Here is a 12,455-nt window from a genome sequence, read left to right as displayed (position 1 = left end):
TTCATCAGATAGGGACAGTATCTGGCATGTGTAACAAAAGATTTTGCATAGCTCACAGATTCATCATTCTTTCTCAACCAGTCCAGACATTTTCTGCTGAATGTGGATTTAGAAATATCAGCATTAACAGAGCAGTATGACATTGGGAGTGTGGGAGTGTTGGTAAAAACAGTAACATTGGTGTTTTTTAAAAATTTAAAATCTGTTTAAAATTGGGGCATTTATGTTATGCAATAAGAAGTGATGGAACCAAACAATGGTGATTTTGACCCCAAATTTGAATTGGTTTGTCAACCACCAGCACCCCGGTGAGCATAGGCCATCAATGCCCCCTCTCCATCGTATTCTGGGCTTTTTTGGGCCATCTCAGTCCAATTGTTCCCAGCTGACTTTGGGTAAGAGGTGGCACACAAGTACACGGTGGCTACTTCACCGTGCTCCAATCTTCATTTAAAAATACATTAAACAGAAGAAATAGTCATGTATGCACGGTGATTGAACTCACCAAGAAATATAAAACTAAACCTTTATCTATCTGCATCGGTTGCACCAAATCATTGAATGGATTACTATTTGCTGAATGACAAGATTAGACTAATATAAAAACTAATAAAATGAAACAAAATCAAAATCACAAAAGTTCTAAAATACATGCCATTAACATCATAAAGCTACGTTCATTGCAATGTTTAGTGCAACTGACGAGCGGGTCGGCTTCGTCTGGAGGGCGGGAGATGTGTTTACTTCCGGCTTCCTGTGTTTCCTAGGTAACCGCCAAACATGGCCGACTGATTGAAGCAAAAAAAAAAACAAAAACAAAGTAAAGTAGAGAGAGCGACGTCACGACTGAAGAACGGACAGGTCGAGTGCGGTAAGTGATAGTTGAGTATCGTGTGTTTTAGTGACTTTTGGAACATAAGGTAAATGCTAATGATTAGCAAGGATTTAGCCAGGAAATGACACGTTGACGTTGCCTGGATGGCTTGGGTTTGTCACAACGACATACCACGAACTCCCCTCCACTTGTAACTCTCGCTCGACAACAATGTGAATGTATGTCAACATGGCAGAACAATGGAGTATATACTGTAACATGGGAAGTTTGACAAAACGATCCGTGTTCAGGTTCTTGATTCAAAGGCGAATATGGAGGAGGCAGACAATGGATGTGAATGGGATGTGGCGTCTGACACCTGTGAACTGACGACCGACCAGCTTAGCTCTGATGAGGACACCGAAGGTGAGTGTCACTTAATTACACGTCATTGACTGATGAAACTTATCTCGAAGAAAAACAAAACAACAGTTTTGGGGGTGAAATTATAAAAAACAGGGCCCACGAACCTTCTCGAGAACATACCGGTCCTTTCTTTTTTTTTTTTTTTTTAATTTCTTTTTTAACATGCACAAATGTGGCACGTTAGTGAGAACCTATAACTTGCCGATGTTCCGACGCCTCCTAAATGGTGACAATTTGCCCTAGAATTTAAGACAATTTTTCATCTACTCGAGCATGTGTGACCAGTAAATATGCAGCAGATATATTTTTTTATTCTTGTATATCTTTTGATGGTCGCAAACACTGAAAACATATTCTACCTACCAATTCTCATTTTGTTATTATTCCAAAAAGAAAAAAAAAACTATACATACCTATACCTTTGGCGCTCTTTTTAAGTACTTCTTTGGTGTGGGTAATAGTTTCGCACCCGCAAAATATGCAGCTTGTCCAGAAATCTTGCATGGCAAGAACTACGCAAACCAGCATGGCAAGAACTATGCAAACTAGCATCGCTTGGAATGGTCATCAAAGCTGTCACATTGATGGCATCATAAGTTTGGATCACTGCAGAGTGTGCTTTCACAGAACTGTGAGCAATTTTGTGCAATTTGCTCTCTATATATTGCTATTGACGCACAAATTCTATAAAACTAGCCCATATTTTGTTGTTGCGTGTCACTGCAGTGGATTACTTTTCAGGTCTGATACACACACAGCAACATTTCTCACAGTATTCTTCGTTGCTCTATAAAATTTCGGCCATCTATGAGTCCAGTATCTTGCATGCTTTGTCGTTGAAATAAAATCGCCAATAGCACGTACGGCGTACAGTCAATACAGCGCTTCTCAATGGTCAAGACAGGTATCGCCTGCCTCTTAGCTGCAACTCTGATTAGCTAGGACGGGCAGTCAATTTACAAACCGAAATACGATAAAGTTCATTTATAAAATGCACACATTTCATGCATATGAAAAGCCACAATAGTGAATTTAAATGTTTCCGATATTTATTAAAGGTTTGACTACCACTCCTGTCCTGGAGTCATTTTTACAATCTGTAGCTTTTATGACATGAAGTTTTCATTTAATATTGACGTGTTTGTTTCCAAAGGCAAGGAAGAGGATGTCTTTAAAATGGATGACCATAAGGATGAAGTAGCAGATGAGCTTCCTGATCTGGAGTGGTTAGAAGAATTATACAAGTGGGTCATTTATGATTTTCTCGGATAATGACGATATAGCTTGTTTATTTGTATTCATTACACTCATTATAATCCCTTGAGGGGAAATTCAATTCTTAATCTTCCATATGTTGGTGTTGCACGCCACACAGGAAACCAGCACACACTCATGCACACATTTGAAGCGAGATGTTTGAGTAAAACAGCCACACAAACCGTGTTGCACCTTCTGAGTTGGGAGTTAGACACGTGGACAGTAGTCAGGCAGCAGACCAGCATCTCTCCAACAACGACTTGGCATTTTACATTTCCGGGACTCGAAACACGACCCTCTGTTCCTTGTCCTAATTACTCAGAAAATCACTGTCGCTCAATATTTTATAACATGGTTATTCTATGGGCTATTTTGGTGGGAAAAAATCATATTCATATACATTATATCATATTTGACTCTAAATCAGTTGCAATTGCTTTCTGCTCCCTCCACTTGCCTCTAAAGAGAGAGCGATAGTGATAATGACCTTGCCAGTGAGCCTGGCGATGAGAAGGAGAGGACCTTTTCGGCGACAGCACGGATGTTCAAGCTGAGACGGAACCTGGACCAGCTGGACAACTTCCACAGACAGAAGGAGTGTGCTCTACTGAAAGCCAGGTTTGGCGCACGCAACAAAGACACATTCTACACTATGCGTGCCCTAAATGCAGTTGGTCTCGGGATTTATTTTCACAGTCTATCACGGATTTGTGGCCGTGGGGGGAATGGACGGGCTCCAGAGTCCTGGAGGCTCAAAGGTGCACAATGGTTCGCCCCGTGGTTTTACCACAAGTGACAGGCCCGTCATATTTGGAAGGCGACCCTCACGTTCAAATCAAAGCTTTCTACTCGGGTAACGTAGTGTAAATTGTGGTATCTCGGTTTCAAAACAAGTAAATGAGCACATTTGGTTACGTCATCAAGCCTACTCTCTCGATTGTAACTCACAAATAACCTGCTGAGTAACATGCACAGTAGCCTTTTTTTTTGCTGTTGTTTTTTTTTTTTTTTCCAAAAAAGAACGGCGTCCTCTGAAACAAAAAGCACAAGGATAAATTGTTAATAAGAGAGGGAAGGTCATGCCACTAGATCGGAAATATTCTGGATATTTTAAGAGGTTGAAATTTGTTTGATTGCTATTCCTCCATATGCAGGTTTGTTTTATGTTGCAGATATTTGCAAATAATTTGCATTTTTGGCATATATTTTTGGATGTGAAGATAGTGCAATTGGTGACAAATACTTTGCACATTTTGTTTAAATAAGCATCTATTCAATCTCTATATTGACAATTATTTGACCTTTTCATATTTTTGTTGACCTCCTTAAGGTTAACATTCTGTGCAATTATTTTTCTTTACCATGGTATTTCCCCCCAAAATTATAATTATTTTTATTTTAAATAGAACTGGCAGTAATATTGACATAGGAATTTCCTCCAGCCAACTAAGTTTCTCATCTGTATCATGAGTGCAATGGCCTTTTTTTTTTTTTTTTTTTAATTATGTCGCAATATATATAGTCAAATGTGACAAGGCATGTCAATCATGGGCTGTCATTATTTCTGCACATATGAAATGTTGCTCTAAACCCCAATCAATTCATTTCCGTTGCAACAGATTTTGCAGCTTGCAAGAAAGCAGCTTCCAGAATGTCTGTCATATGGTGTCCATTTTTTTCCTTTGTCGTCCATCTGCTGTGCAAGTGGTGAAGCGCCCGATGATGCATGATGCAGTAGCCCGCAAATGTGTCCGTCATTTTCTTTTGCACCCAAACCTTCCCAAGTCATCAAGACACTGCACTGCATTCTGATCAAACATGAGTTAAATGGAACTCGAGCACGCCCAGCTTTTAACCCATCTGCGGCTCTTGACACATCCCATGCGTCATCATTTTTCTTTTCATGACAAACTCGCAATATTTTTAGTTGCATTGTTCCTATATTAGTTCTTCTTTAATTGTAATGGCCACACTTGAATCGGAAGCTTCCGATTGCATTTGGATTGGGATTGTTTTCTCTCTGTCACCACTTAAAAGCTGTCGCTCTCGTCTCGTGTTTGTTTCCATTTCAAGAGGAGACCTCAACCTCTTACGTCAGAGCATTGAGAGTCTATTGGAGCAGCGGGATGTCTTGGAGCAAGAAATAGAACATCAAGAAGCAGCAGAGAACAGGTCTGTTCATCATAAATAATAGGATCTGTGTGCTTTAACGATCATAGCGTTGGTACTAATATCACAGAATGTTCCTCCCGTCACGACTTGCCCCTCTGTTTACAGCGTGGCAGTTATTCGTTTGCGGGCTCAGCATAAGAATTTGTGTTACGAGCTGCAGAGGGAAGAAGAGATTCGGGCCCACACCAACAATGAGCTGAGGCAACAAGAGTGAGTATCCTTGGGGAAAAGTGTTTTGGCAGGGACTAACCTGCTGAACCACTGTTCTGCACAGTAGGTGGGTGCGACCACAGATGGAGCAATAAAAATAGTGGAACCTGGCGAAGTGCAGTTCGACATAGTCTGACCACACTGTGGAAGTTGCGCCTCATGTACATGTACATTTTATAGTGGACAACCCTCTACATTGTTGCGATATAAACAAAATGAGCGACAGAGGTTTATGAAGTCAAAATAAAACGTGAACTATGTACTGCTATTATTTTGATGTGCATGTGTGTTGGCTGTGCAAGCTAGCAAGAGCAGCGACTTCTTCAGTGTTCCTTACTTAAAGTCGGTTAATTGCATACTAATTGATTATCAAATTAATCAATGATTATTTCTGATAATGTATTCATCATTTAGAGAACTCATATCATTTAAACTTGCGCAAATAGTATCATACCATATTTCAGCCTCAGCAGAAAATAACACATTTCTGGAGTCCTCCATGATAGCGGAACTAATCTTTGCAAAAAGTTTTTTTGTTTTATCATTTTGTTGAATCAAAACAAAACCTTTGTGAACATCTGCTTTGACATAGGAAAATAATGATCAACATTTCTGGCCATTTTTTGACTTGTTACGGACCAAACCAGTAACTGAATCATAATTTGTTTAATTTCTATTTGAAGTAATGTCCCATTTTTGTGTAAATGGATAGAAATAATTTTTTAATTCAATTTTTCGATTAATCGTCAAAATAATTGACATTAAGGTGACAATTGTTAGTTGCAGCCCGAATGTCTTTAGTCATTTTTCCGATCATTCTAGTTCGTACTTGTGACCCCCATACTGGCACTGATCCATTTCTTATAAACCTAATTTCAAGTGCACATTTAGTTCGGAAGCTGCTTGTCAAATCAATAATTTGATATCTGGTTTGAGTTGGTTTCCAAAGCTGTTATGAATGTTTCTACTCGATCAGGTCTATGGGCTTTCTCTCGATATTGTGCGGTCAAGTCTGACATATTTCTTCCCAATGTCTGTCTTGTATTTAGATTAGAGCTGAGTGAGGTTGAGCTGGAGGTTGGCAAGTTTTCTGTATTGCGGCAGGAGGTGCAAGAAGAAGAGCGGGTCTTCAAGGTCCTCAAAGCCCAGAATGCTGTGAAAAGGCTACAGCAGGAGAAGAACAACAGTCATACCCTGCAGCTAAAGATTCAACAACTGAAAAAGTTTGAATCTTTTTTCATTTCGGCTCGATAGATTTGAGTGCAGTTCATTTGTATGCATACAAACTTTAGAAATCATGATCTTGGTATAGAACTTTGTAACTCTCTCCTACAGTGATACCTTGACTTGCAAGTTTAATTTGTTCTATGATCAAGCTGGTAACTGAAATGATTTGTAGAACAAATCAATTTTCTATTTTAAAATTAATTAAAATGCCAATTATTCGTAACAACACCCCCCAAAACACCCATTTTTGGCGCTGTCTTGTAAAATATAAATATCAAAACAGAAGAAAAACTAAAGTGTAATAAAGCCAAAGTCACACTTTCATATTTGCATTTTTATTTTTGATTTTTTTTTCTTCACTCAAGGTTTGATATATCTGAAGCAAAATCCTAATTCAAATTTTGGCTTGCAACACAAGTTAAGAAAAAAATACAAGTGGCGGCTTGAAAATGAAAAAAAACTTGTTGGTTGGGCCGCACGTAAGTCAAGGCACCGCTATAATTATAGGACAAGCCTATTGCATTAGTTTACAATCAAATATAACTGCAGTGTAAGACAGCTTTCAAACGGGGACAATCTTTATTCTAAACATTGAAAAGTCACTTACAACTGGTGTGTCGTATGCATGTGATTGCATGTGCTGAAAGGAAAAATGCAGACACGTTGGAGAAAACGGACACTTTGAGCCCGAAAAAAAATGAAGATGGCCAGACAAACCGCAAAGTGGGGGCCAAATACTTGAGGGCAACAGTCTTAAGGTAATAACGAATGATGGGACTCCTCCGAGTACAAGTATGAACATGGTTCTACACTTGTGACGTACATTATAATAACTATATTGATAAATCAATTAATTAAATATTGATTTGATAATTAATTATATCCCCTAGTCTTTATTTTTTTATCTTAGCAACATAAGAATGCTATCCACAAGTTCCACTTGCTTCCTGCATCCTGTTCCCAAGGACATGGGCTAGTGTTGCAATTGTATTACCCTTGTGACTGTCCTCTTCATTTAGAATGCAACAGCAAGAGGCTGAGAGAGAGCAGAAGAAGAGAGAGGCAATGCAAAAGAGAATACAGGCTGTCAAGTTACTGAAATCGAACATTGAAGCAACCCAAGTAAGCCGCACAAATCTCTTCCACACCTGGTAGCATATTATTTTTGAGGAAATGATATATACTTCTGTCTATATGTTAAGAGAATCTTGTTAGGGTGGAACAGACACACAAATCATGTATTTTCTGTCTTCAATTCTATATTCGGAGTAAAGAAACATTATTAGCTGCACAGTTAACAAGATGCTGTTGACCATTCTGAACTCTCCCTGTAATGATGCAAAATAGCGTACATCAAATGGAATTTTAATTCCTGCAACCATGGTAACATGGCTAATTGAAGTGCATCCAGTTTTATGCTCGCAAGAAGTTTTTTAAACTAAATTGTGCAATGCACAGTGGGTGTAATGTGGCCACATTCCGCTCGTATTGTTGTTCAGAAACACATTTGTCGAAGGTGCAATGCAATCAGTTATGGAAGGAAGGTCGACCTCTGATTTGTTTGACGTTCAAAAATAATTTCCTATAGGAAATCAAGGAAATTGAAATCACTCCATATTTCAACTGACATAGAAAATGTAAATATGGAAATCAAAATTAAAATAAAACTACTCCTATTTTGATGGTATATGAAAGAGTTGTAGAATATATGTAAGTAAAAAGGGAAGGAAGTTTTTGTTGTGCTTTTGTGATTGTCAAAACTCTTCACCATTTTTGCAATCTTTGATTCCAACTTTGGTGGCTTCCCAAAAACTAAAGCGTGTCACAAGATCTTGTGCTGTATGATTTTTTGGGGGGAGTTTGTGCCACTTTTGGACATATAGGCGTATTTTCCACCACTACCAAATAGCATGGCCATTTTTGAGGTTCCACTAGACGCAGGGGTGGGCAAACATTTTGATTGGTGGGTCACAATGGGCTCTAAAATTTGACAGAGGGGCCGGACCAGGAGCAGATGGATGGAGTGTTTTGGTAACCTCACTTCATCAGAGAAAAAAATACACTAAATTTTAAATGAAAATGAACAAAAGCATTACAACAATATATAGGTCTTTGACAAACCACAGTATTTAGAAAATAAAACATTAACAAGGTTTATTCATTTAATTTTTTTCAAGTTCGGCGGGCCGGATTAATACTTTAAATGGGCCACATGTGGCCCCCGGCCCACAGTTTGCCCACACCTGCTCTAGAGAAACATACATACTGTAAATGTTCAATATTTTCACCACATAATTTTTTATTGCACCAATGCAATATCCCCAGATTTGTTACACTAAATTGTGGACCTCCTTATATTTGTTTTCTTGGATAAATTGTCAATATATGCCTCTCCAAGTGTTGTAAAAAAAATTCTAAGAGTCGTGTGCCAGGTTGTTGTGGTGTTGCCTCATGAAGCTTTTTTTTTTTCTTGAGGAAAACCTACGGGTCAGACAGAGCCGAGCCAAAGCAAACACCCTGAAGAGAGAACGGCAACAGAAACGTCTGAAAGAAACCCTGCAGGCCCAAGGCATCAACAGCACCAGGCACATATACCAACAGAAACGAGACGAGGAGATGAAGCAAAAACAAGAGTACGTCCTCCAGCCTCTCGGAATATTCTCATGAGAATTTCAAAGAAAATTTCATGAAAAGTTGCAATGTTGCATTGGAGCTAGACCTTTTTTCTCGCTCTGTACGTGCAAACCTTTGCCATGACAGTAACTAGAAATGCCAAGTGTCTCGGGTTGTTTTCTGGAGATTTCGATTTTATACGAGTTACAGCAAATGTGTTGCTCAAAAATCCAGCTAAATTAGCACAAGAACAGGCTCTTTCTCCTCTCCTCTGCTCTCTGCTGCTTTCCCACATGCATGTCCTCCACTCCCACTCCATGGAGCAGCGTGTAGGTGTTTTCTCCGCTGTGTGCCGAGGTATACATGACCCCATTTCTGTATAATCCTGTGCTGCTCATGTGCTCCTAGGGAATTCAAGGAGAGACAGAAGGCGAGGAGAGTAGATATTGTGGACAAACTCCTTGAGGAGCAGCTGGTGAAGAGTAGAAAAGCACAAGAGGCACCGTTGCCAAAAACCAAAACTGGTCACAAGATCATTTCCCCAGGCAGGATCCGAGAGAAGCTCCTGCGTTACCTGGATTCCGTACACCCATCAGGCACAGAGAGAGAGACAACAGTGGGTGGAGCTCATCACGTGTGATGCTATTTGTATGAAATGAGTGTAAGAAGACTGATCACGTGTGTTTCTCAGCAGTTGAGAAACTTAAGCGCTAGCGGCTCATCATCAGACTCGGAATACCAGGAAGACATCATCCAAAAGGAAATGCAGCACCCGAGCCTTCCCGACAGCCTGGAAGAGCCCGAGTTCTGTGGGCTGTGGGACCAAAACTTCAAGGTGAAAACGAACCCCTTTGCTACGACCCCCACAAGGTGCCAACATGAAAACCCCATCAATCATTTCCTGAATACCTGTGTAGTATTTTTTAATATGTGACTCGCGCAATCATCCTGTTCATACCTAATTAGAATGGCGTAGAGTATAGTGAGTACATGACATGTTTTTCTGTTGCCCTTTATCACACAAGAGCAGGGGTCTTCAATCCTGTTCCTCGAGGGCCGGTGTCCTGCCTGTTTTCCATCTCTCCCTGCTGCAACACACCTGAACAATCGTTATCTAGCTTTTGCAGACCTTGCTGATTATCTGATCATTTGAATCAGCTGTGTTGCTGCAGAGAGAGATGGAAAACCGGCAGGACACCGACCCTCAAGAAACAGGTTTGAGGACCCCTGCGCAAGAGTTTCACCGTCCTACGGTTCACAATCATCAACAAGACTCTCATCTAAAGCCCCACATCAGGATGTTTGGGTGGAAGTACATGGTAGCGTTATTAGTCTTAATTAAATCTACAATACTGCAGCGTGAAGTTGCATTGGAGAATCTTTATTTCGGTTATTAGCCTGGTTATGATGTTGCGGCCAGTCGGCATATAATGAAGTTGAACGAGAAGAGTGCTGCAGCATAAAATGCTTTGCTCCAAGACAGCTCCGTGGCAATAACTTGCAGTGTGTCTTCTAACTCGCTGCCACGGAGGTGTGTTGGCTCTCGAGCTCATCCAGCAGCCCACACATGAAATGTAGGGCGACAGGCATCACTTCTCATTGTGCCGGTGCCTTTGATGCCTCGGAGCGAGCCACAGTGCAGCTCCGAGGCCTGAGCATGTGACAAGTGGAGTGTAAGTGATCTAACGGACCCGACTTGTGCCCTCATCAAAGCTCCGTCTCCGCATAGTTAATGACCGGTAATAGATGAGCACAGCAATGGGAGCATGCGTGTGAATTGATATATTCCTGCCAAGCAGATGATCAAATGACACTTTTTATCAAAGTTATAAATTGGAGGATGAAATGATGCCTTTTCATATTTAAGTCATCCATTTAAGATCGATTTACAGTGGATATAAAAAGTTGATACATCACTCTTCAAATGACAGGTTTTTAAAGCCAAGATAAATCATTCCACCACGAATGTGACCGTCAATACACACCTGCCACCTGTCTTCTCGTTCTTTCATTGATTTAGGAGCATTTTGTTCTGTGCATTCTGATAACTTTGAACAATGAGATGCCTGTGAACCACCAAAATGTCAGGAAAAGTCTACTAGAGCAGATGAACTTTCTTTGGGGTTAATAGGAGACCTTTTAAATTATGACAGAAGTTTGCTGTCTCAAATTTAAAACAAATTTCAATGTGATTAATTCTGAATCCAGCCAGAGCTCCAGTTGTAAGAGGATGTGCGTTCTTGTGTGACCACAAAATTTCAGTTCTTTATTTGTATTTCCCCTTTTAAAAAATTAAAATTTTTCTGTCGAGTTATCCAGGTTATCGCATTAAGGGTGGAAAATGATTTGAAATGATTACTCTTGTAACATAGATTCTGTCTTATAAGGCTTAAGGCTACTATTGAACTTCAAGACAACTGCATGAAAAACACTTTGTGTTATTTTCATGCACAGTGCAGTCTAGCTACGTGCATTGGTGGAGTTTTTTTCCTTCTGGTAGTTTCCTGCACTGGCGGAATTGGGCATAAAATAGGCATTTGCACAATTGTGCTCCATTTTAAGATGTATGCATGACATTGGAATGTGCAAAGTGCGTTTATACAGGTAAATTGCAAGATTTCCCCTTGCAGAATATTTATTCGGCCATGCATGTGATGTGAGCAATTGGAGACTAGATTGCACCCACTGACGCCCCCCCGAGCAAATATTTTGGTCAAAGTGGTGCTAATGAAATATTTTCAAGATGATAATGATTAATTCAATGAATTTATTTCTATAATGATTCTGATGGATTGCCCCACGTTGTATGAATTCTATACAATGACATCCACCATACGCATCTGCGGCGCACCGAATATGTCTGCGTGTGGCTTGATCAAATACACCACCTGCGCCACATGTTAGATGTCTAAAATTTTGTCTACTTTCTCCACTTTTTGTCTAATCCTACAGTTGCCTACTACGTGTCTATAATTGGCTGATGCGCCATTATGTTGACTTTTAAATTGGCTCTGACATTTATTTTTTTTTTGTATTTATATTTGTTAGTTCAAAGTGAAGCGTTTATCTATTTATACACCAATAAACTGTTTTTCATCCACCGAGTGCTTTGCTCTATATTAAGCAGCTTTTTTTTAATGCCAATGACCTTTGATTTCATTATGTTATGTTATTAGAATACTGGAGGGATTATACATTATGTTTCATTTCATCACTAATTCCATCCTTGTGTGCTCACAGCCCCCCTTGAACGAGAAGACAACGTTGACGCCGACGGATGTGAAACGAGAACGTGCGGTGGTCTGCCCAAAGCCCACCACAACCCCCAAAAAAGTTGGTGGAAAACAGATCAAAGGCCCTTCCTTCACTAGTAAACCAGAAGTCATCCTATTCAAGGTATGACACAAAACACATCGGGGATTTTTAAATTTGTTGCAAGTCTAATATTTATGATTTTGTCATTTAATGTCTATTTTAGGATTTTGAAGTAGGGGAAACGTATAAAAAGAAAGTAATCCTGACTAACATCAGCTACATCACGAATCACTGCAAGTTTCTTGGGATCTCTGCTCAACTCCAGGATTTTATTATGATCAAGTAAGTGACTGGGGCAGAATTCAAAGAATCCAGTGACAGATTGTTCATTTGAAAGAATACGTGCAGCACACAAAAAACAATGTCTTCCGACTAAGCCACCGCCTCCCAAAAAATGAAATACAGTCATCCATTAGATGGC

At 39.8% G+C, this 12,455-nt stretch overlaps 1 protein-coding gene across 1 annotated transcript in view; it reads left to right on the top strand.

Annotated features, from left to right (window-relative positions):
• The first annotated feature begins 860 nt into the window (after positions 1-860).
• cfap74 (cilia and flagella associated protein 74) overlaps positions 861-12,455 on the top strand; it is a 43,533-nt gene continuing 31,938 nt past the window's right edge. The window contains exons 1-14 of the mRNA XM_088292170.1: positions 861-871; positions 1,126-1,240; positions 2,394-2,484; positions 2,963-3,115; positions 4,571-4,669; positions 4,775-4,879; positions 5,929-6,102; positions 6,754-6,864; positions 7,126-7,228; positions 8,582-8,739; positions 9,128-9,335; positions 9,414-9,554; positions 11,960-12,115; positions 12,198-12,316. Of these exons, the coding sequence (XP_088148296.1) occupies positions 1,147-1,240; positions 2,394-2,484; positions 2,963-3,115; positions 4,571-4,669; positions 4,775-4,879; positions 5,929-6,102; positions 6,754-6,864; positions 7,126-7,228; positions 8,582-8,739; positions 9,128-9,335; positions 9,414-9,554; positions 11,960-12,115; positions 12,198-12,316 (1,712 nt within the window). The 5' untranslated portion in view covers positions 861-871; positions 1,126-1,146. The remainder of the gene's footprint in view (positions 872-1,125; positions 1,241-2,393; positions 2,485-2,962; positions 3,116-4,570; positions 4,670-4,774; positions 4,880-5,928; positions 6,103-6,753; positions 6,865-7,125; positions 7,229-8,581; positions 8,740-9,127; positions 9,336-9,413; positions 9,555-11,959; positions 12,116-12,197; positions 12,317-12,455) is intronic.

Source organism: Idiotropiscis lumnitzeri, chromosome 3, assembly GCF_059441095.1.
Source record: "Idiotropiscis lumnitzeri isolate Australia: NSW breed Sydney's pygmy pipehorse chromosome 3, RoL_Ilum_1.0, whole genome shotgun sequence".
NCBI classification, from domain to species: Eukaryota; Metazoa; Chordata; class Actinopteri; order Syngnathiformes; family Syngnathidae; genus Idiotropiscis; species Idiotropiscis lumnitzeri.
The sequence above is the reverse complement of the archived record's forward strand: the minus strand, read 5'-3'. Positions and strand labels throughout refer to the sequence as shown.